General features: G+C 39.0%; 1 protein-coding gene across 1 annotated transcript in view; it reads left to right on the top strand.

Annotated features, from left to right (window-relative positions):
• Positions 1 to 25994, top strand: part of ankhd1 (ankyrin repeat and KH domain containing 1) — a 158257-nt gene that overhangs the window by 15204 nt on the left and 117059 nt on the right. Inside the window, 1 exon segment of the mRNA XM_034181457.1 lies at positions 1622 to 1775. Coding sequence (XP_034037348.1) covers positions 1622 to 1775 — 154 coding nt within the window.

Here is a 25994-nt window from a genome sequence, read left to right as displayed (position 1 = left end):
ACAGACATAAAGACATGGATGACCTCTAATTTCCTGCTTTTAAACTCAGATAAAACTGAAGTTATTGTTCTTGGCCCCACAAATCTTAGAAACATGGTGTCTAACCAGATCCTTACTCTGGATGGCATTACCCTGACCTCTAGTAATACTGTGAGAAATCTTGGAGTCATTTTTGATCAGGATATGTCATTCAAAGCGCATATTAAACAAATATGTAGGACTGCTTTTTTGCATTTACGCAATATCTCTAAAATCAGAAAGGTCTTGTCTCAGAGTGATGCTGAAAAACTAATTCATGCATTTATTTCCTCTAGGCTGGACTATTGTAATTCATTATTATCAGGTTGTCCTAAAAGTTCCCTAAAAAGCCTTCAGTTAATTCAAAATGCTGCAGCTAGAGTACTGACGGGGACTAGAAGGAGAGAGCATATCTCACCCATATTGGCCTCTCTTCATTGGCTTCCTGTTAATTCTAGAATAGAATTTAAAATTCTTCTTCTTACTTATAAGGTTTTGAATAATCAGGTCCCATCTTATCTTAGGGACCTCGTAGTACCATATCACCCCAATAGAGCGCTTCGCTCTCAGACTGCAGGCTTACTTGTAGTTCCTAGGGTTTGTAAGAGTAGAATGGGAGGCAGAGCCTTCAGCTTTCAGGCTCCTCTCCTGTGGAACCAGCTCCCAATTCAGATTAGGGAGACAGACACCCTCTCTACTTTTAAGATTAGGCTTAAAACTTTCCTTTTTGCTAAAGCTTATAGTTGGGGCTGGATCAGGTGACCCTGAACCATCCCTTAGTTATGCTGCTATAGACGTAGACTGCTGGGGGGTTCCCATGATGCACTGTTTCTTTCTCTTTTTGCTCTGTATGCACCACTCTGCATTTAATCATTAGTGATCGATCTGCTCCCCTCCACAGCATGTCTTTTTCCTGGTTCTCTCCCTCAGCCCCAACCAGTCCCAGCAGAAGACTGCCCCTCCCTGAGCCTGGTTCTGCTGGAGGTTTCTTCCTGTTAAAAGGGAGTTTTTCCTTCCCACTGTAGCCAAGTGCTTGCTCACAGGGGGTCGTTTTGACCGTTGGGGTTTTACATGATTATTGTATGGCCTTGCCTTACAATATAAAGCGCCTTGGGGCAACTGTTTGTTGTGATTTGGCGCTATATAAAAAAATTGATTGATTGATTGCATGAATTACTGACCAATTCCCATTTAAGTCAAAATGGGAGCCTTGCTACTGTCAAGACATGAAGATTGTAAAATGTGTAAAAAAACAAAAAACAAAAAAGATTATAATTTTGCCTGGGCTGAAGAGGATTAACAGGAACCCGTTATCAATACCCATCCCTAGTCATACAGCTCAACTGTGATCTGTTACACTACGACATTGAAGTAAAAAGCAGTATACAATTTAAATAAAATGTTTATATTCTGCTAACTTTGCTGTACATTTATTTCATACTGTACCAGTGTCAATTTCATGTATCAAAATTAGATTCTTCCAAATTACTGACTTTTTTTTTTTTTTTTTTTTTTTTTTTTGACAGGGGAGCACAAATATCACAGTATTTTCTCAGAATAAAGAACTTCATGGCTAAATACATGTGCTTTTTACTTCTCCCAGGTGGAATCATTCATCCTGGACCAGGAAGACCTGGATAACCCTATCATGAAGACAGCATCAGAGCTGCTTTTGTCCAGTGCTACAGACGGTGTGGATTTGAGAACAGTTGATCCAGAGACACAGGCGCGACTTGAGGCTCTACTGGAGGCAGCAGGTATGACAGATTGTTTGAACTTGATTTAGTATTACAAATTTGTTCATTAGAAGTTGACCAAAACTCGAAACTTCTGTTTTTTTTTTTCCAAGTCACTTTTCCAAACAGATCAAAAATTAGTCTTACTTTTCTGAATTGGTAACATTGGTGACTTTGGGTCTGGTGAATTTGTGCCAGCATGCACTTTAAATCTGAATAGGGCAAATTAGTTTTTTTAGAACAAATAATGTAGTCATAATTTAGTGACTGTGCAAAATAATCTGTTAGGGCTGTGTGTCCTGGCCTAGTTTGTGTCTATAAACTTTACCAGGCAGATTAACATGGCAAAGTGCCTGAGCCTCCACTGCATGCAGAAAGCTCATGGTGAATGGCTAATGGCTAATAGCTAATCTTATTCTATTCCATTGTCTCCCTGATTAGTTAAGGAGAAGAGAACCTTCCATTATTTGTTTACTATATTGTTTTATGTAATATCCTTTGTTATTGCATTCATTTGGGTGGAACTAAATTCAGGGGAAAATGTAACAGCATTGTGTTTTTTTGTTTGTTTTGTTTTGTTTTTTAAACCAGTAGTCACATATTACGTAAATCTTGGCCTATATTGTTATGGTAGATACGTATGTGTATAGCATAATCCTAAAATTCATTCAGAAGTTTTTTTTTTTAATTCATCATGTGTCATTAAAAGGAGCAATGAGCCCCAAGGGAGAGTAGTTTTTAGGGGTCCAGTATCTTCATGAAAGATTATCAGGACTCAGTGCTGTAAGTGGACAACCTACTGTAAGGTGATGGTTGCCCCCTTATTTTCAAATTGAAAGTGTGTGTATGTGTGTGTGTATATATATGTGTGTGTATATATATATATATATATATATATATATATATATATATATATATATATATATTTTTTTTTTGGATCCCCATTAGCTGCAAGTCACAAGTCAACAAACACAATATACAATAATCAGAAATGCATTCAAAAATATAAAAAATGAAGCAAAAACAATCAAATTCCAATCAAATTAATCATCACATCTAGTCAGTCCATATACACACACAAAAAAAACTTGTCTATAAATGATCAAAAGTTAAACTCAGATTGCTCGCGATATCAACAGATGCTGCTTTAGAAGTTTCTTAAAAGAACATTCATTTGAAGTGAGTTTAATGCATTCCGGTAATAAATTGCATTCCTTCATACCCCTAAATATAACAGTGTTCTTTATGGCATTAGTCCTGGCTACAGGTAGCGTAAAGTTTCCCTTCGCAGCATGTTGGTTATGTATCTATGGTTTTCTGAACTGAAAGAGAAATTCCTAAACAAAATACAAGGTAACTTAGTGACAATAATCTTTCTGGTAAAAAAAAAAAAAAGATCAGTGAATATAAAAGTCTTTCTTTAACTAACAGCCATTTTAAATTTTTATGCATTGTAATGTTAGTCCTGTAACTGCACTTAAAGTGGATACGACACTTAAAGATCTAAGCGTTTTGGGAAAATGGATGCGGTTCTCCAGTTATATATAACATTTGAACGTCCCGCCACTGAAAAATTTGCACACCCCGTGACTAGCTTCCCGCTGAGCACCAAGCCTGAAATACGTCACTACGTGTAGACCATATCAGCCTGCACGCCTGGCGGCTGTTGTTTACACTTTTTTTTAGCGGCAGAAACTTTGATTAAACACAGCTCTCAGGGACTTGTTTGTCGATATGCCTGACCAGTGCGTCGCAGCATATTGCACAAACACAAGGGCGAAAGGTTTTAGCCTTTTCAAGTCCAGGCAGATTGATCGAAAGCTGAGTTGTGCGATGCACGAAATGTCCGGCTGCCGCTCGCTCCTCTCGCACACATGCATTTGCTCCCGACAGCAGACACTTTCCTCTACCGTCTCCATGTTCTCACCGCTCACAGCAACACATAAACTGTCAACCCCAAATAATGTGTTCACAATAATCTTGAAATGGTCAAGGAACTTGTAAAAATATCTGCAATATGTAGTAAACTTTTGACCCCTGTACAAACTCAAACTGACGTTTGTCACCATTTTTGCTGTTTTTACTCCATAACTCCTGATCATTTAGTCATTGATAGTCCAAACTATATCTTTTTGGAATCTTTACGATCAGACAAATAATGTGGTGTAGTTTTCAAAATGATTTGAGCATTTTTTATTTTGACCCCTGTGTAATTCTTCAGTTGACCTCTACCTGGCCGTCTATTGAAAATTCAAGTGGCCAGTCGTTTTTTTTCAAAAGAGTAATGTCTAAGGAGTAATTGTGCCAACTTTGGTGCTTGTATCACCTTTTGCATGATTGTTTATCTGCTGCACTAAATACTTTTAGCCTGTTTTCATGCTTGCGGACATGTGTTGCAAGTAAAACTAAGGTTTATTATATGGGCTAAAACAGGAGCGATCAGCTGCTAGTTTGAGAAGCCTACTGTCAAGACTGTCAGCACCCGGGGGCTTGTCTTTACAGGATTTCAGGAATTCCTTTATCTTATTTATACTTAATTCAAATTTAAACCTGGTGTTTTTATTACCTCCACCAAGGAGGTTATGTTTTCGGTCGCGTCCGTTTGTTGGTTGGTTGGTTTGTTTGTTAGCAGGATTACTCAAAAAATCCTCAACGGATTTCAATGTAATTTTTACCAGGGGTGTATCTTGGCCTAACTTAGAAGTCATTAAATTTTGGTAATGATCCAGAACATGATCCGGATCCAGTAATTTTTTTTTAAGGATTCTTTATCATTGCAGGATAGGGCCAATTTCAACATTTTTGCATCTAACTTCATGAAGACGGGTCACAAAGGCTGAACAAATATTAGTGACCCTATGGCCTTGGTGGAGGTTTGTGCTCTGAGTGCTTCTAGTTATTCATAATTATATTTCTTATCAATAGATAGGATTTAACATTACTCATATTAGGCGTATTGTTTCTTAATTTGTCTAGTTTGCTTATAAAATAATCATTAATATAATTAGCAATATCTACAGGCTTTGTTATGAATTTATCTCCCTCAAGAAAGGACAGGTTGATTTGTTTTTCTTACAAGTCAACTGATTTAAAACATTCCATATCTTTCTGCTGTCAGTTCCTGCTTTCTGAACTTGATCCTTAAAAAAAAAGAAAAAAAATCTTTTTATTAAGTTTAGTGACAGAGTTCTTCATTTTACGATAAAGGTCCCAGTCAGATTTATTTCCTGTTATAATTGCCGTCTTTTTCATCTGATCTCTCATTTTAATAGTCTTTAATTTCATCATCCAGCCAGGGTGTGACGATGTTCCTGACAGTAAACTTCCTCAATTTAAAATGTTCATATTTAATGATCAAAGTTTGAATTTTTTGGGAAAAAAAAATCAGCTTCTAAGCGTTGGGGATATCGGGAGAACAGATACTTTGGTACAAAGTCAGTACCAAATTCTGAAAATGTGACTATACTAGTTTTACTACTGTCTGTGGTATCATCAATACTGAGCATACTTTTTTTAACAACTGCTGTTAAATTCCATTGGTGAAAAATAGCTGCTACTCCAGCAGAAATGGCTTTGCTGTGTCATCAACAAGAGATGGACCCAGTACCTTCCGTTCCCAGCAGATGAAAAGTAATAATTGATCCACAAAAGCAGTTTGCAGACGTCCCATTGTGTATTTCAGACCAAAGCATCTAAAAGATGTATCTGGATCTGTAGTACCGAACTGACGATTCTGTGTTGTGTAATCAAACTGTTTGCCCTTTAAATACATATATCCAGTCAGGAGTTGCACATCAAACATGAAAAAAATCTTGCAGCCTGGCATCTGTACAGGTGTTTGAATTGCTCATAAGACAAACCTGACTGTGTCATGAAACAGTGCTTCATAGCACCTTGCAGTGCCATACAGTGCAGTCAAAGACAGCGTACTGCAATGTGACATTGTCGTTAGTAATAAAAATGAAAACTTGTCAAAGAAAAAAGCCACAGACTGATGTTCCATGTGATGTGATTAAACTCTTGTTTCAGTGCCATTTGGTGTTGAAGTTGTAACTCCCAAGCTTTGCGAGAAGGTTCATTACTTGAAGTATCATACGAACGTCGTCTTCTTGCTGCTTTGTTAGGTGTTGTCGCTGCAGCTTTTTAGCTGTGTCCCAGTTCAATATTTGCAGACTTCTGAGCCATTTATGTCATAAGCGGCTTGATTAGTATGCTTCATTTATAAGACTGCTTGTTAAGCGGCCAACATTCATAGCCTTCTTGCCCTCGCAAATGAAGGATACATCAGATGGATCTTTCACGGTCCAGGCAGTCAGTCGTTGCACAATTTGTTTTGTTTTTTGTTTTTTTCCTCCCCCTAAGACAAAATGTTTGGTGGGGGAGGCAACAAAGGACACATTTAGATTCCGTATGTACAGTTGTAAATAAGAAATATTTGTAACTAAACCATGAATAAGTACTGAAAGATTACCAAACTATAGGTTACACCCACTATGCTAGCTTGGCATGTGTAGTTGTTAGGCCACAGGAGGTAGGAAAATGATGCAATCACAAAATGCTTCGTGGTTTAGGCTGTCCCATTTCTGAGCGGTTTGTTTCACAGTCACTAGAAGGGTGCAGACCCTGAATTGGAACACAGCCATTCTCACCCTGAAATCTACTGGTTAAATCATTTGTGGCACAATACTATAATTCGTGCAGCAGATAACTGAAACAATCCTGCAAATGGTGATAGAAGCAACAAATTCAGGACAAACACTCCTTAGACATTACTCTTTTGAAAAAAAAAAATCGATTGTCCATTTGAATTATCACATTAATAAATGGAATAGTTTTGACTGTGTTGAATGTTTGGTCTGCAAAGTAAAGGTCAAACAATGTCGACGGCCATTGGATTCTATGACATGTGACATCTTAACCTGTAACATAACTAAGCATGACCCATGGTGCAAACTATTCCTTTTTAAAACCCTATTAACTCAACAAATAATTTGCATCACTTTTTACCAAAATTAGAGCAACTTTTGACCCCTGTACAAACTGAAATTGACCTTTGTCACCATTCTTGCTGTTTTTACCCCATAACTCCATAACATTGTCACAGATAGTCCAAACTATACCTTTTTGGAATCTTGGTGATCAGACAAATAATATGGTATAATTTTCAGTCTGATTGGCGCTTCTTTTAAAGGAGACCTGCATTGAAAAAAATGCAGTCAGATTTTTTTGAACAAAAAATGACTCACATGAGATCCTTCTGAATGTAGTAAAGTAAATCTGCAAGCCCAGATCTGTCATTCAATGGAGAAATCTTCATTTGAAAATGACAAATTTACAGCTAACATTTAGCCCTCCGCAAACTGTCCCTCTCATCATGGATGCTGCCGAGACGTCACGGACAAGACCCTCTCCCAGCATGCATTGCGCCAATTGTAATTTGTGGATTTACGTCAGTTTGCATCTGCACCTTTTTCTTGTCTTATACGGAAGGATCTACTTTTTTTAAAACTTCATATTGTCTTGCGGCACGTTTGGTGAGTACACATTTCTTTTATTTGTGCTTGAAAATTATTTTGGGGGACTTTTTCATACGCCTGTTTGTTTGAGTGGTGTTGCAATGAAAATCTACTGTCTTTCGCCTCCGGTACCATCGCGGGATATGGAGGCGAGACCCGCAAAGAATCCCAGTCATTAAAAATATATAAACCTCTCTCAGCGTCCATGGAGCTCTGGGGCTCCGATTGCCGAGACGTGTGGTGCTGTGGATTTTGCCGCAAGAAGTCTGTCCTTGCAGCAACAGGTGTACCGGCCGCTTCGCATTAAAACAGCGAGCGTAATCTCAGGACTTGTGCCAAGTGTGCTGCAGCTCCATTCAGTAGACAGAGAGGTGATGCCGGTGTTGTGCGCTGAATCTGACACAGCACCGGCTGCAAAGCAGACACGGGCGGTGTGAGTGGCCCGCGTCGGCGGTTAACGAGCTCGTTAACGAGCCCGCAGACTTAATAAGCGCAGTGGAGGCAGAGAGCGGGAGAGGAAGAACGGCGCCCGCTGTCGATGTCGTTGCTGATCTGAGCACACAGATCTGTATCTCACATTCATTGCAGCTTACTTTTGGATGTTGAAACCAGGACGTGTATAAGTAACATTACTAACAGATAAAATCAATTTCAATGCGGGATCGGACTGAAGACGGGAGCGCGTCGTCTTGTCGCTGACGTCATGGAAATAATACGGCTGTACAAACTGTTTTCACAGAGGGCTAAATTTTAGCTTCAAATTTGTCATTTTTAAACGAAGATTTCTCTGCTAAATTACAAATTTGGGCTTACAGATTTACTTTACTGCATTCACAAGGGTCTTATAAATACATATCAGCTATTTCTTTCTGAAATCTGACCACATTTATTTCAATGCAGGTCTACTTTAATTTTGACCCCTGTGTGATTCTTCATTTGACCCTTACCTGGCTGCCTACTGAAAATTCAAATGGCCAATCATTTTTTTTCTCCGTGCCGAATTTGGTGCTTCTGTCATCATTTGCACGATTCCTCTGTAAATATTCTATTATCTGCCGCACGAAATGTGAAAACAAATTTTTGTTTTGGTTTCTTCAAGTAATATTAGGGACATTATTGTCAAGGTATAAAGAAAAAATACAGCTCAACAAACAGTTTAACACCTGCAATTTTTTGTGTGTGTCTGGATCAGAAAATTCAGGGGTTTTGCGAGGAAAATTTAGCAAGGGGGCAACACCTTATGCGAGGGAGTGGAGCAGATGGTGCAGAATGGGAGCCCTAACCCCTTATGTGATGCAGCGCTTCTGAAAATTTGAGGTCAAAATGGGGCATTCTGAGGCTTCTTGAAGGACTGGAACAACAACCAGCTCCGTAGCCAAGATCTGAAAATAAGAGGGGGGTGTGGTCTTTTTCAGTTAAAGTGGATCTTTGTTGGCAGGGGGTTTGGGGGCTGCTGAAGCCCAACAGAAAAGTTTGGAATTTTGATGTCCAGGAATGGACTGGAGGGTTTTTTGCTATTTGGAGCGGCCGCTGTTTTTGAGGATGTTTATTGGGAAAATTATCCTTTTTCTATGTTGATTGTAGACCCTGCAGGGAGTCTGCAATGAACTGCTTCTGCTGCAGGACTCTTCTTGAAGCAACGTAGCAGTGCTCCAACCCCTTGCTTCCTTGGTTCTTGATTTTCAGAAGCGGAAAATCTGCTTCTGAAAAGCAGCTGGTCTGCTCTGTGTCAGCCTAATCCCGTCAGATCTCAGAAGCGAAGCAGAGTAGGATCTGGTTAGTACTTGGATGGGAGACCTCTCTGGAACACCAGCGGCTGTGTGTGTGTTTTCCAGGTAAAACTGGAGTTGTGTCAGGAAGGGCATCTGGCGTAAAACTTGTGCCAATTACCAATTCGGATCTGGCTGTATCCACTGTGGCAACCCCGAACAAAAAAACCGGGAGCAGCTGGATGAACAACAAAGTCTGCTTCTTAACCCTTCTCAAAGCCATGAAAAGATGTCAGTCGTGAGTCACCTTTGTGTGGATTAAAGTCACTAACTGGGACTCTTCTTGCGGTTAAAAAACGAGACTCGCCCTCCGTTCTGTTCACACAGCTCCAAACGTTGCGCTGCTCTCTGCCTAGTCAAGTTAGAAAGATAGTCAGGTCGGAATTAATAATCACTGTTTTAAATCAAATGACATCTCTTTCCAAACGTTGTATCGACAACAACTATAACGGACCAAAATGTTTTTTTTTTCCTCCCAAAATGAGACATCCTCTTCTTTCTGATTTATATTCAGCGCTGTGAAAACTCCGCCGATCCGCGGGATTCCGTGGATTTCATCGTGGGGAGGCGAGGCGGGGTGTTAGTGATGTACTCTTTAATGAATGAATGAATGAATTTATTTGGCACACAAACTCAACAATAATCGTGAACATCGCTGAGTTTTTAAAATGCTTATCGCAACGGGTTCTTTCTTTTATGACATCGTGTAAGTTTTCTAAGTCCGCAGACACTAATCTGTGTGTCACAGATAAAAAATCAGTTTCCTCGGATCCACGGAGTTTCGCGGAGGAAACATGCCACTCAAAGCATAGCTGTTACAACAGTTGTCGTAAAGCAGGACTGGTTGGTTGCTGCGGCGACACTGTGTGGCTCCTGTGCAACGCCACAGCTAAACTTAGCATGTGGACATCCCAAACTTTTAGAGCTTTCAAGTTTTTAGAAGAAGAATTGTGCAGCATGTCTGTGTCACGGACCGACGTCGCACAGAGAGAAGATGGCGAGAAAGACTGTTTGAAAAAGTCTTATAAGGACAAGAATCCGTGGAATCGTCGCTGGCTTCATCAACACACCTGAAAGATAAAAGAAACGGGAAAAGTGAACTGTGCCCTCTCAGGAAAACACGGTAAGAATTTTTATCTCCCTGGAAAATAAACATTCTGCTGTTCAAACAGGATTTTAGACAAGATGTGACTTTTTTCACTAATCTAGACTTTCTTTCATTGTCAAAAAGACATTGTGGCTTTGAATGGATTTAGGCTGCATGAATTTACACAAGAATATAACTGACTTCTTAGTGTAAGGTATGTTATTAATATTTTACCATTATTTTCCAAATATTCTACAAGCTTTAGCTGTGGTTTTTAATGTCTTCATAAATTTCATGTAGTTTAATTGTTCTGAGTTGATGCATAATTTGGTTTACAATTAAAAGGAAAATCATTCCGGGTCCTACTTCCATGTCATATTCTGTTATTTCATCATCATCATTGACAGGTCAAATAAAAGGTTGAATATAGGATCATTTAAATATCCACTAATTTTGAGATTTGTTCTTCCAGGAGATGCTGAAAAAGTATCATTTAATTCTGGGGCCCCACAGGGCCCTAGACCCCCCCCCCCCCCCCTTGCAAATTTTCCTCGGATTTCACAATTGTCATTTCACAGCCCTGTATATTGATCTTGACTTGCATTGCAGCCGGCTGCAAGAGCTCAGCTCCAGGTCTATGGAGTTACATTTGCGTCATTAATATCTGAAAGTAAATGCTTTGGACAAAACTACATATTTTGTTTATTTTTATTTCTGTCCAGAGATCAAGGATCCAGTGACCATGTACAGATTTTATTTTTTTATTTATATCCAGATATCAAGGATCCAGTGACCAGTTTGATATTTATTTACTTTAAGTTTCAATAAAATGTTGACATAAAAAACCTGTAAAGCCTGCTTTTAGTACACAGAGTTATTAGTTATCGATAAGGGAATCAATAAAGAATCGGATCGATAAGCAGAATCAATAATGGCATCAATATCAATACCCATCCCTAAAAATATGTTTGTAAACTCTTGTCTCTGCGTCAGATGACTCCAGAGGGTTAAATGAGGCAGTCCCCTATTGAAGGTCAGGCTTTTAAAACCTTGGTTCCACCGAATAATAAGCTACGAATAAGCCACGCATGGGTGTGTCAGCGATTATTTGAAGAATGATCCATGTTTTAAGCTATCGTGTATCTGCTACTAAGGCGCCTCTCTGTACCTCACATGTGCCCGATATTGGCATCTAGTGAGCCACAACTGACCTGTCATTTGAGCCCCGTCAAGCCTCGAATGGCTTCTGTCGCTGCATATGATCCATGTCAAGCCACATGTGATCCATGTGGCGCCATGTAACGTGACGTTGGTGCACGTTTAGGCATGGGTTTGGTTCAAATCTCCAGCCTTACCACACTTGGTCCGTTTATGTGTGGGTTTTCAATTCACAGCATCCATTCAAGGTGTTGTCACTTTTTTTTTTTTTTTTTTTTTAAACACAATCCAAAAATAGACGCTCCAGTACAGTCCAGCTGGTGTGCTCATCCGTACGCCAGGCTGCTGTTCACCTGTGTTCCAGAATCATTAAATGCACCAGACCAGCTAGAACCGAATCACGGGTTCCTGGACAGTTGCCTCTGCACCTCCTCTCACTGGCTTTATTTCTTACAGCTTAGTCATTTTGACAACAGTGATCCAACTTTTAACTTTGTGTTCGTCTGTTACTAACTGCATAATCGCTCTTGTGTGCTGGCGTTCTGCGTTCCTGGACAGTTGCCTCTGCGCGTCTACACACTGGCTTTATTTCTTCTGTAGCTTCCCTGGCTTTATTTCTTCCGCGGCTTTAAACACAGTCGTTTTGACACCGTGATCCAACTTTTAACTTTGTATATGTCCGTTATTGACTCCAAAATCATTCTTTTGCAAGCTGGCGTTTTATGTAAATACTAGTCTTGAGTGAGAGTTATTGCATTAGTGCGCATACACAGCAGATTAGGGATGAGCGAGTACAGTGGTCCCTCGTTTATCGCGGGAGTTACGTTCTAAAAATAGCCCGCGATAGGCAAAATCCGTGAAGTGGCCAGCGTTATTTTTTACAATTATTATAGACGTTTTAAGGCTGTAAAACCCCTCACTACACACTTTATATACTTTTCTCAATCAGGCATGAACATTTTCTCACTTTTCTCTCGTGTGTAAACACTCTCAAAGTTCAAACCTGAGTAGAAAAATAAGACCAACCTGTTTTCAGGCCCAGACATTTGTTTGAGAAATAAAAATAGAACGTTTTCCTATAAATAATTATGATGGCTTTTAGAACTAACGATTTTAATTTTAACGATCAACGTACGAGGTTGGACACATAAGAAATTATTAATAGTGACTGACCAGTATTTCACAGTTCCTCTGATCGCGCCTCTTCGTCCTGGCGCCGCTGCGCTGTTGCGTCTTTTTCCACTGACTCACACCTCGCTGCAGGTGTCTTTTTCTGAGTGTAGAACACAGTTATGGGTAGTTGTTGGCGCTCTTTTTTTCTTCTGGGCGAGAAGATTCTTATAAACAGACACGCAGAACACAATGCGCGTGCTCTGCCTTCACGGTGTTGTGACCGGCTGCTTGATGAGGCCGCGGAACACAATGCACTGTAAAAAAAAAAAAAAAAAAAAAAAAAAGCATGCAAAATTGGACTAAAAAAATCGGCGAAACAGCGAGGCCGCGAAAAGTGAACCGCGTTCTAGCGAGGGACCACTGTACACCATTATCTGTATCTGTTCAACCATTTAAATTATCTGTATCCTATTTATTTCTACACATTTAGTAAACAAAAAGAGAAAAAATAAATAAATTACCTGTATTTGTACTCGGACTGGGTGGGGCCTAAACCTGAAGTGGGCGTGGTTTAACCGGGAGTTTGAGATTCAAATAAATGATTTTGATCACAAAAGTAAGAACTATTTACAGAACAAGTTTTTTTTTTTTTATGAACTCAGAGCATGAATATTCTTAAGTGTATGAATTAGGGCTGTGAAAACTCCGTTTTGAGGACAAAAAGCCTGGCTGTTGCGACAGTTGTTGTAAAGCGGGACTGGTTGGTTGCTGCGGCGATGCTGTGTGGCTCCTGCGCGATGCTTAAGCTAAACGTAGCATGTGGACATCGCAAGCCTTTAGAGCTGTAAAGTTTTTAAAAGAAGACTTGTGCAGCACGTGTGTGTCACGGACCGATGTCGGACAGAGAGACTGTAGTGAGAAAGACTGTTTGAAAAAGTCTAAGGACGAGAATCCGTGGAATTATTGCTGGCATCATGAACACAGAAGAAATGGTAAAAGTGAACTGTGCCATCAGGAAACACAGTAAGAATTTTTCTCTTTCGGGAAAATAAACATTGTGCTGTTCAAACAGGATTTTAGACAAGATTATGTAACTTTTTTTCATTAGACTTTCATCAGAAAAAAAGACTGTGGATTTGAATGAATTTACAAGAATATAAATGATTTTTTTATTAATGTAGACTTTTTTCTTGGGAAAAAGACACTGTGGCTTTGAGTGGATTTACAGGAATTTACACAATATGTTGCTTTTTTACTATAATGTATGTTATTGATATTTTATCAATCAAAAACCACAGCTAAAGCTGTGGTTTTTGATATGCTTTAACAGTCTTTTCAGTCTTAATGAATTTCATGTAGTTTGATTGTTGAGTTAATGCATATTTTGGTTTACAATTAAAAGGAAAATCATTCCAGGTCCTACTTTCTCATCATATTCTGTTATTTCAACATGGTCATTGGCAGTTCAAATGAAAGGTTGAATACAGGTAATTTAAATATGCACTAATTTTGAGATTTTTTTTGTTCCAGGAGATGCTAAAAATGTATCATTCGATTAAAAAAAATTTATTTGGTTTCTGGGATCCCACGGGGCCCGAGACTCCGGCTCCTGGGGACCTGCAGGGCTTGACATAAACCAATTTGACCCACTGGCCCACAGGGCCAGTAGAATTTAGAAGTTAGTGGCCCACAGTGTAGGAGCACTGGCCCATGGTTTTGCACACAAGAGTTCATGATATTCCACCTTGAAATCCTGCAGATAAAACTGCCTATATAATATAAACCAATCCAGAAAAAACATAAAATAGTCTGTGGACCATGAAGTAAAAAAAAAAAATAGAATTTATCAGAGGGCATTCTCAAGTGTAAAAAAATAGTGACTGCCATAAAATTTAGAGGGCATTTTTTAGCAACCCTCAAAGTTGGCTAACTCACAGTCAGAAATGTAAAATACAGATGTAGGTCCATATCAAAACTAAAAAGCATGCCTTGTCTGGATTGGAGTTATAGATCTAAAAATTGAAAAAAAAAAAGCTTGGCTCCTTTGCTAATGTTGTCACCGTGGGGTTTACACAAAGGCAAGCTAGTTAGACTTTTAAGCTAGCTTCAAAACAGCCAGGGTCTACCAGGACCAAGCATATACTTGTCAGCATACGACGGATAGGCCCTGCAGATTTTGCAGAAAACCTCATTCTTCTTTTGGTCATGACCAAGCCAGGGCCATTTCTGTGGCCAGGTCGGGACAAAACCTCTCTTCCTCTTGTTTTTTTCATATAGCCTGTGTCTCTTCCTTAACTCATCATCACTAAGCTTCCTCTTCTGGCCAATTCTTTTAGCAAAACTCTTTCCTGGTTGTTGTCCAGGTTTGGGTGGATGTAGTTTAAACATATTTTAATTCAAATTTCAAAGCGTTCTGTTAGATTTGCATCTTGTTCGTCTTCGTTTCCTGCAGCTTCCCATGCATTTAAAGATGCTAACGAACATTGCCGAAGATTGGTGATGGAAACGGGCAAACGCACGCTCCACGCATCGACAACATACATTTCAATATGCGCGAGATTCTGCAGGAGCATGGAACATGGTTAGGGATGGGTATTGATACAATTTTATCGATTCCACTTATCGATACCGCTTGTGAATTTTCTGTGTACTAAAAGTAGGCTTTAAAGGTTTTCTATGTCAACATTTTGAGTTTTAAAGTAAATAAATATGAAAATGGTCACTGGATCCTTAAACTCTGGACAAAATAAACTCTACATGGTGGATCCTTGATCTCTGAATATAAACAGAAATAAATAAAATCTGTGGTTTTTGTCAAAAGCATTTCCTTTCAGACATTATTGGCATGACTGTCTTTCCATTCCTCTGACCTCTTGCAGCTGTGCTGCACGTCAGCACCAGTTTAATTCATAAAGAATGCAGGACGGCTCATTTTGGGAAGAAAAAACGTTTTAGTTGATTGTAGTTTATTTTCTGTATTACAGCGTTTGGGAAGAGGTGTCATTTTATTTAAAGCGCAATTCGTTTTGAAATTATTAATTTCGACCAGACTATGTCTCAGCAGAGCCGTGCAGTGTTTGGAGCTGTGCGAACGGAAGGGAGGACGATTCTCGTTTCTTGACTGCCACAAGACAAGATCCCACTTAGCGACTTTAATCTGCACAAAATGACTCTGTCACGATTGACATATTTTAATGGCTTTGAGAGGAGTTAAGAAGCAGACTTGCTGCTTCTGAAGAGTTATTATTGCTGCTGGTGTTACTGTTATTATTATTAATACATAAATAAAAAATATTACCATTTTTAATACATTTGACTCTTTTCCGACAACAAGCGCTGAGGCCTTAATTATTATACAGAAAACAAATGCACACAAATGTGCTGAAATGCCATCAGCTAATGCTAACTTTAACATTGAAAACGCCTTAGACATGCTAACGCGTTAGCATCTGTCCTGTTTTTAAGTTATAAAATACATCTATCAACTGTTTCAGAAGACCATAACAGGTCGGTTTAACTTAAAAGGGTATATATTACTCACGGGCATATGCTCTTTAGGGTTTTAGCGGGGAAAAATTAAAGTCTACGACCCAGTGGATCGAACCATTGCTTCATTGGTTCACACTTCAAAGTGCAGTTGCTCTGCAGAAGCGGTTGATAACTGACCCGCTGAACCAATGAAGCAGCGCTTCGATCCGCTGGCTTGTTGGTTCTTTGATTGGCTGCCCTTCAGAAGCAGCAAGTCCGCTTCTTAACCCCCTCTCAAAGCCATTAAAATATGTCAATTGTGAGTCACTTTTGTGTGGATGAAAGTCACTAACTGGGACTCTTGTGTTGTTGCAGCTAAGAAACGAGAATCGTTCTCCGTTCCATTGGCACAGCTCCAAACGCTGCGCGGTTCTGTGCCGAGACAAAGTCTGGTCGGAATTAATAACTTCAAAATGAATTGCCGCTTTAAATAAAATGACACCTCTTTCCAAACGCTGTAATCCAGACAATAAACTAGAATCAGCTAGAACCTTTTTTTTTTTCCTCCCAAAGTGAGAAGTCCTGCAAGGGCTCAGCTCAGAGGTATGGAGTGACATTCATACCAATAATGTCTGAAAGGAAATGCTTTTGACAAAAACTACAGATTTTGTTTACTTCTATTTATGTCCAGACATCAAGGATTCACCATGTAGAGTTTTTTTTTTTTTATGTCTAGAGTTTGAGGATCCAATGACCAATTTCATATTTATTTACTTTAAGGCTCAATAAAATGTTGTTGACATAGAAAACCTGTAAAGCCTACTTTTAGTACACAGAAAATTCACAAGAGGTATCGATAAAGGAATCAGATCGATAAGCGGAATTGATGATAGCATCTATCGATAAAAACTTATCAATACCCATCCCTTATTAAGGTGTGTGTGCATGTCTGTGTGTGTGACTGAGTGAGAGAGAGTGATTGTTCTAAGACTTTTATTTTTTAAATGATCTGTGTGAACTTGTTGATTCAAGCAAACATACAGTGATGGCAAACAGGGAAATATGTCAGCCTTGTTCACTGTATTCTTCTCAAAAGCGCTGCATTCAGTACGAGCAGTTTTCCAACTGACTTTATATAACCAGCCAAACTAAGAGCAAACAAATGTCAAAAAAAAAAAACCCGGCCGGCGTGGAGGTGGTGACTGATGCAACACGAGCCGTTTTCAGCTCTGTCTTGTCAAATGAAGTGTGTACCTTACGAAACGAGTTCAAGTAACTTTAAGTATCATACAAACCAAAATAGAGGTGAATTGAAGAAAACCTAAGGAGTACTGAGAGAGCAACGTGAGGTAGAGTCAAGCCAAGCACAGAGAGATCAGTTCCTGTCTGTGTGTGTGTGAGAGGCTGCAGAGAGATGTCTGTGTAGGGAGGGACGGGCACTGTGTGTGACTGGCCAGTCACAGAGCATGAAGACAGTCAGCCAGTGAGGATTTTCCTTCAGCACAAGCACAGATATTGACGAGTTTTACTTGTACCATGCTCGTACTTGTCAAAAATGCTTTATCCGTATTGGATACTTGTCTGAAACGAGTATCTGGCTCAACCCTACATCGGAGCTCATCTGATCCATTAAAACAAGATGTTAAATCTATCATAAACATACATTTACAGCTGCTTATAAAGAATGAACATGCAACTGTTTTAACAAGCTATCTCAATAAAAACATTACAAATACTTACCTTTTGACCTGTTCCAAATATGTTCTCCACCTCAGCGCACAAAACAAAGACAGGAAAAAAAGCTGCAAATGGCCTCTGTGATTCCAGAAGCGATAAGAGGTGTTTTCAGCATCCAAGCTCTGACAGAAAATGATTAATCCTCTACAAAATTATTTTATATACAGCGTTCGGTGCACAAAGCAGGTGGGATTGTAGTGCTCAAGATGCCTGAGCCTCTCCATAATACCTTGTTCAGTCCTTGTAGCCGCCAGGTGCTCGGATAATGGGCTTTTAACAGCCTCGTTCTCACCACACACGTCTCTAAAGTCCTTGTTTGTCCTTGTAGTACCTCTTACACAAACTGCCCCACACTGTTGTTGCTAAATTTTGAACTTCCTGAAATTAGTGCCACGCTCAGGGATAAGCCTCGTTCAATCAATCAATCAATCAATCAACTTTTTTCTTATATAGTGCCAAATCACAACAAACAGTTGCCCCAAGGCGCTCCATATTGTAAGGCAAGGCCATACAATAATTATGAAAAACCCCAACGGTCAAAACGACCCCCTATGAGCAAGCACTTGGCCACAGTGGGAAGGAAAAACTCCCTTTTAACAGGAAGAAACCTCCAGCAGAACCAGGCTCAGGGAGGGGCAGTCTTCTGCTGAGACTGGTTGGGGCTGAGGGAAAAAACCAGGAAAAAGACATGCCGTGAAGGGGGGCAGAGATCGATCACTAATGATTAAATGCAGAGTGATGCATACGGAGCAAAAAGAGAAAGAAACAGTGCATCATGGGAACCCCCCCACAATCTACATCTAAAGCAGCATAACCAAGGGATGGTCCAGGGTCACCCGATCCAGCCCTAACTATAAGCCTTAGCGAAAAGGAAAGTTTTAAGCCTAATCTTAAAAGTAGAGAGGGTATCTGTCTCCCTGATCTGAATTGGGAGCTGGTTCCACAGGAGAGGAGCCTGAAAGCTGAAGGCTCTGCCTCCCATTCTACTCTTACAAACCCTAGGAACTACAAGTAAGCCCGCAGTCTGAGAGCGAAGCGCTCTAATGGGGTAATATGGTACTACGAGGTCCCTAAGATAAGATGGGACTTGATTATTCAAAACCTTATAAGTAAGAAGAAGAATTTTAAATTCTATTCTAGAATTAACAGGAAGCCAATGAAGAGAGGCCAACACGGGTGAGATATGCTCTCTCCTGCTAGTCCCCGTCAGTACTCTAGCTGCAGCATTCTGAACCAACTGAAGGCTTTTTAGGGAACTTTTAGGACAACCTGATAATAATGAATTACAATAGTCCAGCCTAGAGGAAATAAATGCATGAATTAGTTTTTCAGCATCACTCTGAGACAAGACCTTTCTGATTTTAGAGATATTGCGTAAATGCAAAAAGGCAGTCCTACATATTTGTTTAATATGCGCTTTGAATGACATATCCTGATCAAAAATGACTCCAAGATTTCTCACAGTATTACTAGAGATCAGGGAAATGCCATCCAGAGTAACGATCTGGTTAGACACCATGCTTCTAAGATTTGTGGGGCCAAGTACAATAACTTCAGTTTTATCTGAGTTTAAAAGCAGGAAATTAGAGGTCATCCATGTCTTTATGTCTGTAAGACAATCCTGCAGTTTAGCTAATTGGTGTGTATCCTCTGGCTTCATGGATAGATAAAACTGGGTATCATCTGCGTAACAATGAAAATTTAAGCAATACCGTCTAATAATACTGCCTAAGGGAAGCATGTATAAAGTGAATAAAATTGGTCCTAGCACAGAACCTTGTGGAACTCCATAATTAACTTTAGTCTGTGAAGAAGATTCCCCATTTACATGAACAAACTGTAATCTATTAGACAAATATGATTCAAACCACAGCAGCGCAGTGCCTTTAATACCTATGACATGCTCTAATCTCTGTAATAAAATTTTATGGTCAACAGTATCAAAAGCAGCACTGAGGTCCAACAGAACAAGCACAGAGATAAGTCCACTGTCCGAAGCCATAAGAAGATCATTTGTAACCTTCACTAATGCTGTTTCTGTACTACGATGAATTCTAAAACCTGACTGAAACTCTTCAAATAGACCATTCCTCTGCAGGTGATCAGTTAGCTGTTTTACAACTACCCTCTCAAGAATCTTTGAGAGAAAAGGAAGGTTGGAGATTGGCCTATAATTAGCTAAGATAGCTGGGTCAAGTGATGGCTTTTTAAGTAATGGTTTAATTACTGCCACCTTAAAGGCCTGTGGTACATAACCAACTAACAAAGATAGATTGATCATATTTAAGATTGAAGCATTAAATAATGGTAGGACTTCCTTGAGCAGCCTGGCAGGAATGGGGTCTAATAAACATGTTGATGGTTTGGATGAAGTAACTAATGAAAATAACTCAGACAGAACAATCGGAGAGAAAGAGTCTAACCAAATACCGGCATCACTGAAAGCAGCCAAAGATAACGATACATCTTTGGGATGGTTATGAGTAATTTTTTCTCTAATAGTCAAAATTTTGTTAGCAAAGAAAGTCATGAAGTCATTACTAGTTAAAGTTAATGGAATACTCAGCTCAATAGAGCTCTGACTCTTTGTCAGCCTGGCTACAGTGCTGAAAAGAAACTTGAGGTTATTCTTATTTTCTTCAATTAGTGATGAGTAGAAAGATGTCCTAGCTTTACGGAGGGCTTTTTTATAGAGCAACAAACTCTTTTTCCAGGCTAAGTGAAGATCTTCTAAATTAGTGAGACGCCATTTCCTCTCCAACTTACGGGTTATCTGCTTTAAGCTACGAGTTCGTGAGTTATACCACGGAGTCAGACACTTCTGATTTAAAGCTCTCTTTTTCAGAGGAGCTACAGCATCCAAAGTTGTCTTCAAAGAGGATGTAAAACTATTGACGAGATACTCTAACTCCCTTACAGAGTTTAGGTAGCTACTCTGCTCTGTGTTGGTATATGACATTAGAGAACATAAAGAAGGAATCATATCCTTAAACCTAGTTACAGCGCTTTCTGAAAGACTTCTAGTGTAATGAAACTTATTCCCCACTGCAGGGTAGTCCATCAGGGTAAATGTAAATGTTATTAAAAAATGATCAGACAGAAGGGAGTTTTCAGGGAATACTGTTAAGTCTTCTATTTCCATACCATAAGTCAGAACAAGATCTAAGATATGATTAAAGTGGTGGGTGGACTCATTTACTTTTTGAGCAAAGCCGATAGAGTCTAATAATAGATTAAATGCAGTGTTGAGGCTGTCATTCTCAGCATCTGTGTGGATGTTAAAATCGCCCACTATAATTATCTTATCTGAGCTAAGCACTAAGTCAGACAAAAGGTCTGAAAATTCACAGAGAAACTCACAGTAACGACCAGGTGGACGATAGATAATAACAAATAAAACTGGTTTTTGGGACTTCCAATTTGGATGGACAAGACTAAGAGACAAGCTTTCAAATGAATTAAAGCTCTGTCTAGGTTTTTGATTAATTAATAAGCTGGAATGGAAGATTGCTGCTAATCCTCCGCCACGGCCCGTGCTACGAGCATTCTGACAGTTAGTGTGACTCGGGGGTGTTGACTCATTTAAACTAACATATTCATCCTGCTGTAACCAGGTTTCTGTTAGGCAGAATAAATCAATACGTTGATCAATTATTATATAATTTACCAACAGGGACTTAGAAGAGAGAGACCTAATGTTTAATAGACCACATTTAACTGTTTTAGTCTGTGGTGCAATTGAAGGTGCTATATTATTTTTTCTTTTTGAATTTTTATGCTTAAATAGATTTTTGCTGGTTATTGGTGGTCTGGGAGCAGGCACCGTCTCTACGGGGATGGGGTAATGAGGGGATGGCAGGGGGAGAGAAGCTGCAGAGAGGTGTATAAGACCACAGCTCTGCTTCCTGGTCCCAAATATTCTGCCTCTAAAGCCACTTTCACACCGCACGCGACGCGATGCCACAAATTCGCTTCCTTTGCCTGGCGATGGACGCGCCACCATTGCCCGGTATGTCGCTCTGCTTGGGCGGAAACTTTTGCTGCAAAAATTCGCCTGCGTCATCAAATAGGAGGAGCTTCCACTCCGCTCGCCGTCGAGTCAACATGGCGGACTTTGATCACATGGATCGAGTGTGCTGTATTTGTTGTGGAAAGACGACAAACGTCGCCAGCGGCGCCGTCACTAGGTTCACAATATCTTCATGAGACGTTCCCAATTCGGGGAGTTTCATCATTTGCTGCAGGAGCTGTGTCTGGATGATGGCCGCTTTCAGCGGTACGTCTGCATCTCCAGGACCCAGTTTGAGGACCTCCTGTCCTGTTCGCGCGCACATGTAAACAAAGGGGGAAAAAAAACTGGCTGACCCATGCAGTTCCTCACTCTCTCTCCCCTCAAACTCTCATCATTGTGTTATAAACCAGTCATCATTTGTTTTATCATACATATGTGTAGTTAATAAAATTATCTTCACGGACGATTCGTTCGCGCGCGCACATGGAAAAAAACTTGCTGCTGCAGCTGCTCGCTCTCCCCTCAAACTCTGTCATCATTGTGTCATAAACCAGTCACCATTTGTTTTATCATACATCTGTGCAGTTAATAAAATGATTTTTACGGACGATTTGTTCACGCACGCACATGTAAACAAAGAAAAACTGGCTGCCCCTGCAGTTCCTCACTCTCTCTCCCCTTAAACTCTCATCATTGTGTTATAAACCAGTCACCATTTGTTTTATCATACATCTGTGTAGCTAATAAAATGATCTTCACAGACGATTCGTTTGTGTGCGCACATGAAAAAAAAAAAAAAGCTGCTGCTGCTGCTGCGTTGCTGCTCGCTCTCCCATCAAACTGTCATAAGTCCTGCTCACAGGCTGGCTGCCAGACACAGGACATGTCCACATCAAGTATAAACTCCAGACATCTTCACGTCACTACATATCCTGTCCCTGATTGGTCATCATGGTGCGACAAGAAGAAAAAGTTTTTTCAACTTGGGGAGGAGGGCGATGCGATATCGCGCCACAAACGCGCCAATTGCTCAAAATCGCTTCATTCGCGTCCATCGTGTCGCGTTGCGTGGCTTGAACTTTTGTGGCGCCACAGCGCGTCCTCCCATAGGGATTACATGGCAACCTGTCACCGCCGTCACTCGCATTGCGTGCGGTGTGAACACGGCTTAAGAGCCTCTCAGAGCCACTATTGTTGAATAACTGGACTCATACCAAAAAAAAAACAAACAAAAAATGCTACGTGGCTCATTATTCATCCTTCATTATTTGGTGGGACCAGGGCTTAATCAAGGAAATGGGTAAGCCTAATTGGTGCTGGGGATTCCATGTAGATTGTTCAGCATCTCCTGACTGCAATTAATCCGTTATAAAAATATAACGGATTTTGTCCATTTTATACATATAATGACTTTCGATTATAACTGAAATTTGCTGTTCCACCTGAATTCATTATATGCAAGTTTTACTGTACATAGATGTCCTTTGGCTGCTTGGTCTCTCACACACACTGTGTAATTTTCCTGTCGTGTCTCTGTGCACACTTGACGCTTTGTTACATATTGTTACATACACACAATATTAAATTTAAGGTAATAGAAAGTATGACGTTAACAATAAAAGATGTGTTAGAATGTATATCAATAGAAATTTATAATGGAAACAAGAAAAACATTATTATAAGTTGTTTATATAGGGCGCCAATATGGCTACATTTACAAAACTGGGTGGACAGAATGTTTTCATCAATAAATAACAAAAAAATATTTATATGTGGTGATTATAACATTGATTTAATAAACCCCAATAGGCACACATCAACTGACGAATTTATAAACACAATGTACAGCATGAGCTTATACCCAGTTATCACCAGGCCAAGCAGAATTACATTGAATAGTGCAATTCTAATAGATAACATCTTCACAAACAACATACAAACTAAAAATATAAGTGGTTTATTGATTTGTGACACAACTGACCATCTTCCTGTGTTCACTGTGTATGACTCCAATTGTAATTTTCAGGTAAAACCCCAATACTCTGTATTTAAAGGAGTAAGAACCCAAAAAGCAATAGATCACCTCAATAATGACTTAACAAAACAGGATTGGCGCACTGTGTATAGGGAGAATGATGTGGATTGTGCCTTCAATAAATTTCTAGACATTTTCAATTCATTATGAGATAAACTGTCCAATACGCCAAGTCAACAAAAACAGTACTGTCGCCAAAAGTCCATGGTTAACAAAAGGTCTACAAATACATTATACAGACAATTTGTTAGACTAAGGACAAAAGAATCTGAACATAGATATAAATTATATAAAAACAAACTAATATAATCAGAGCCAGCAAGAAATTATATTATACCAATCTATTAAATAATAATAAAAATGACACCAAGAGAATCTGGGAAATTCTTAACACTATAATCAAAAATAAGGTAAGAGGTCATTCTTATCCAAATTATTTTATTAATAAGAACAAGGACATCTATAATATGTATAACATAGTTAATGGTTTTAATAACTTCTTTGTTAATATTGGACCTGACTTGGCAGCAAAAATTCCCGATGGTTGTAACAAGGAGCAGGAATCACTCATAAAAATCAATCCAAACACAATGTTTCTCTCCAGTGTTAGTGAAGCCGAAATAATATTGTTAATAAATGTAAAAATAAAAAATCAACTGACTGTTATGACATAGATATGAAGCTAGTAAAACAATAATCAAAAGCATATCAAAACCCCTGACTCATATATGTAACTTGTCATTTCAAACTGGGACATTTCCGATCAAAATGAAGATGGCAAAAGTTATTCCACTATACAAAAATGGAAATAAACGTATCTTCACAAACTACAGACCGGTCTCTCTACTTCCACAATTTTCCAAAATTTTAGAAAAGCTTTTTAACAACAGGTTAGGATCCTTTATAGAAAAATATAACATAATTAACGAATGTCAATATGGGTTTAGGTCTGGTAAGTCAACTTCACTTGCAATAATTGAAGCAAAGAAGAGATTACAAACACCTTAGATAGTAAAAACTATATAGTTGGAATATTCATTGATTTAAAGAAAGCGTTTGACACACTTAATCACTCAATTCTACTCAATAAATTGGAAAGATATGGTATCAGGGGAGTGGCTTGGAACTGGATTCAAAGCTATTTAACGGTGAGACATCAGTTTGTGCAGATGGGTGCATTTAAATCTGGGTGTTTGGGCATCCCTTGTGGGGTCCCACAGGGATCCATACTGGGTCCTCATTTTTTTTTATCTTTATATAAATGACATTTAATGTGTCACAATTATTAAAATTATTATTATTATTTGCAGATGATACCAATATATTCTATTCCAGTGATAACTATAGCAAATTTATTAATGTGGTAAATAGTGAATTAATTAAGCTGAAAACTTGGTTGAATATTAATAAATTATCCCTAAATATAAAAAAGACTAAAGTCATGTTTTTTGGAAATCATAATGTCAATTCTAATTTACCAATAAATATAGACGGTGTCGAAATAGATAAAATGTCAGAAGTCAAATTTTTAGGGATAACCATCGATAGTAAATTAAGCTGGAAGTCTCATATCAGCCACATACATAAAAAAAGTTTCCAAGAATGTCTCTATGTACAAAGCAAAATATTTTCTGGATCATAATGCATTATATTTATTGTATTGTTCTTTAATCTCTCCTTACTTAACATATTGTATAGAAATCTGGGGTAACAATTACAAAAGTTTGCTACATCCCCTCTGTATAATCCAAAAGCGGGCAATAAGAATCATCTATAAGGTAGGATATCTTGATCACACAAATAGTCTATTTTTGCCAGATCTGGTTAATTTTCACCCTGCACAATTATTATATAAAGCCAGTAAAAACTCATTACCCAGTAATATTCTGAGTCTCTTCACCCAGAGAGAAGGAAGCTATAACTTGAGGGGATGTGGTAACTTTAAAGTCAAGGCAGTGAGAACTACCAGGAAAAGTTTCTGTGTGTCTGTGTGTGGCATTAAGCTGTGGAATAGTTTGGCACCTCAGCTCAAGCGATGTCCTAACATCCATCAATTCAAAAAAGATACAAAGAAATGGTTCTGTTGAAATACATGAATGAGGAGAGAGGTGCGTGATCGTCACGTCTTTTTAATTTATTTCTAGTTAATTTACCTTTGCTTTTTTGCCTTGTCAGCAATAGAAGGGGTCTCACTAGGACACACAAACTTTCATAAAATACCTGGAATTATCCTGTACATCAATTTAATTATATATATCATAGCCATAATTGTAAACTATATTATATAAAAAAATAATAATGATAATAAAATCTTACTATGTTTTAATATAATAGATGTTAACATA

This window comes from Thalassophryne amazonica, chromosome 11, assembly GCF_902500255.1.
Source record: "Thalassophryne amazonica chromosome 11, fThaAma1.1, whole genome shotgun sequence".
Taxonomy (NCBI): Eukaryota; Metazoa; Chordata; class Actinopteri; order Batrachoidiformes; family Batrachoididae; genus Thalassophryne; species Thalassophryne amazonica.
The sequence above is the reverse complement of the archived record's forward strand: the minus strand, read 5'-3'. Positions and strand labels throughout refer to the sequence as shown.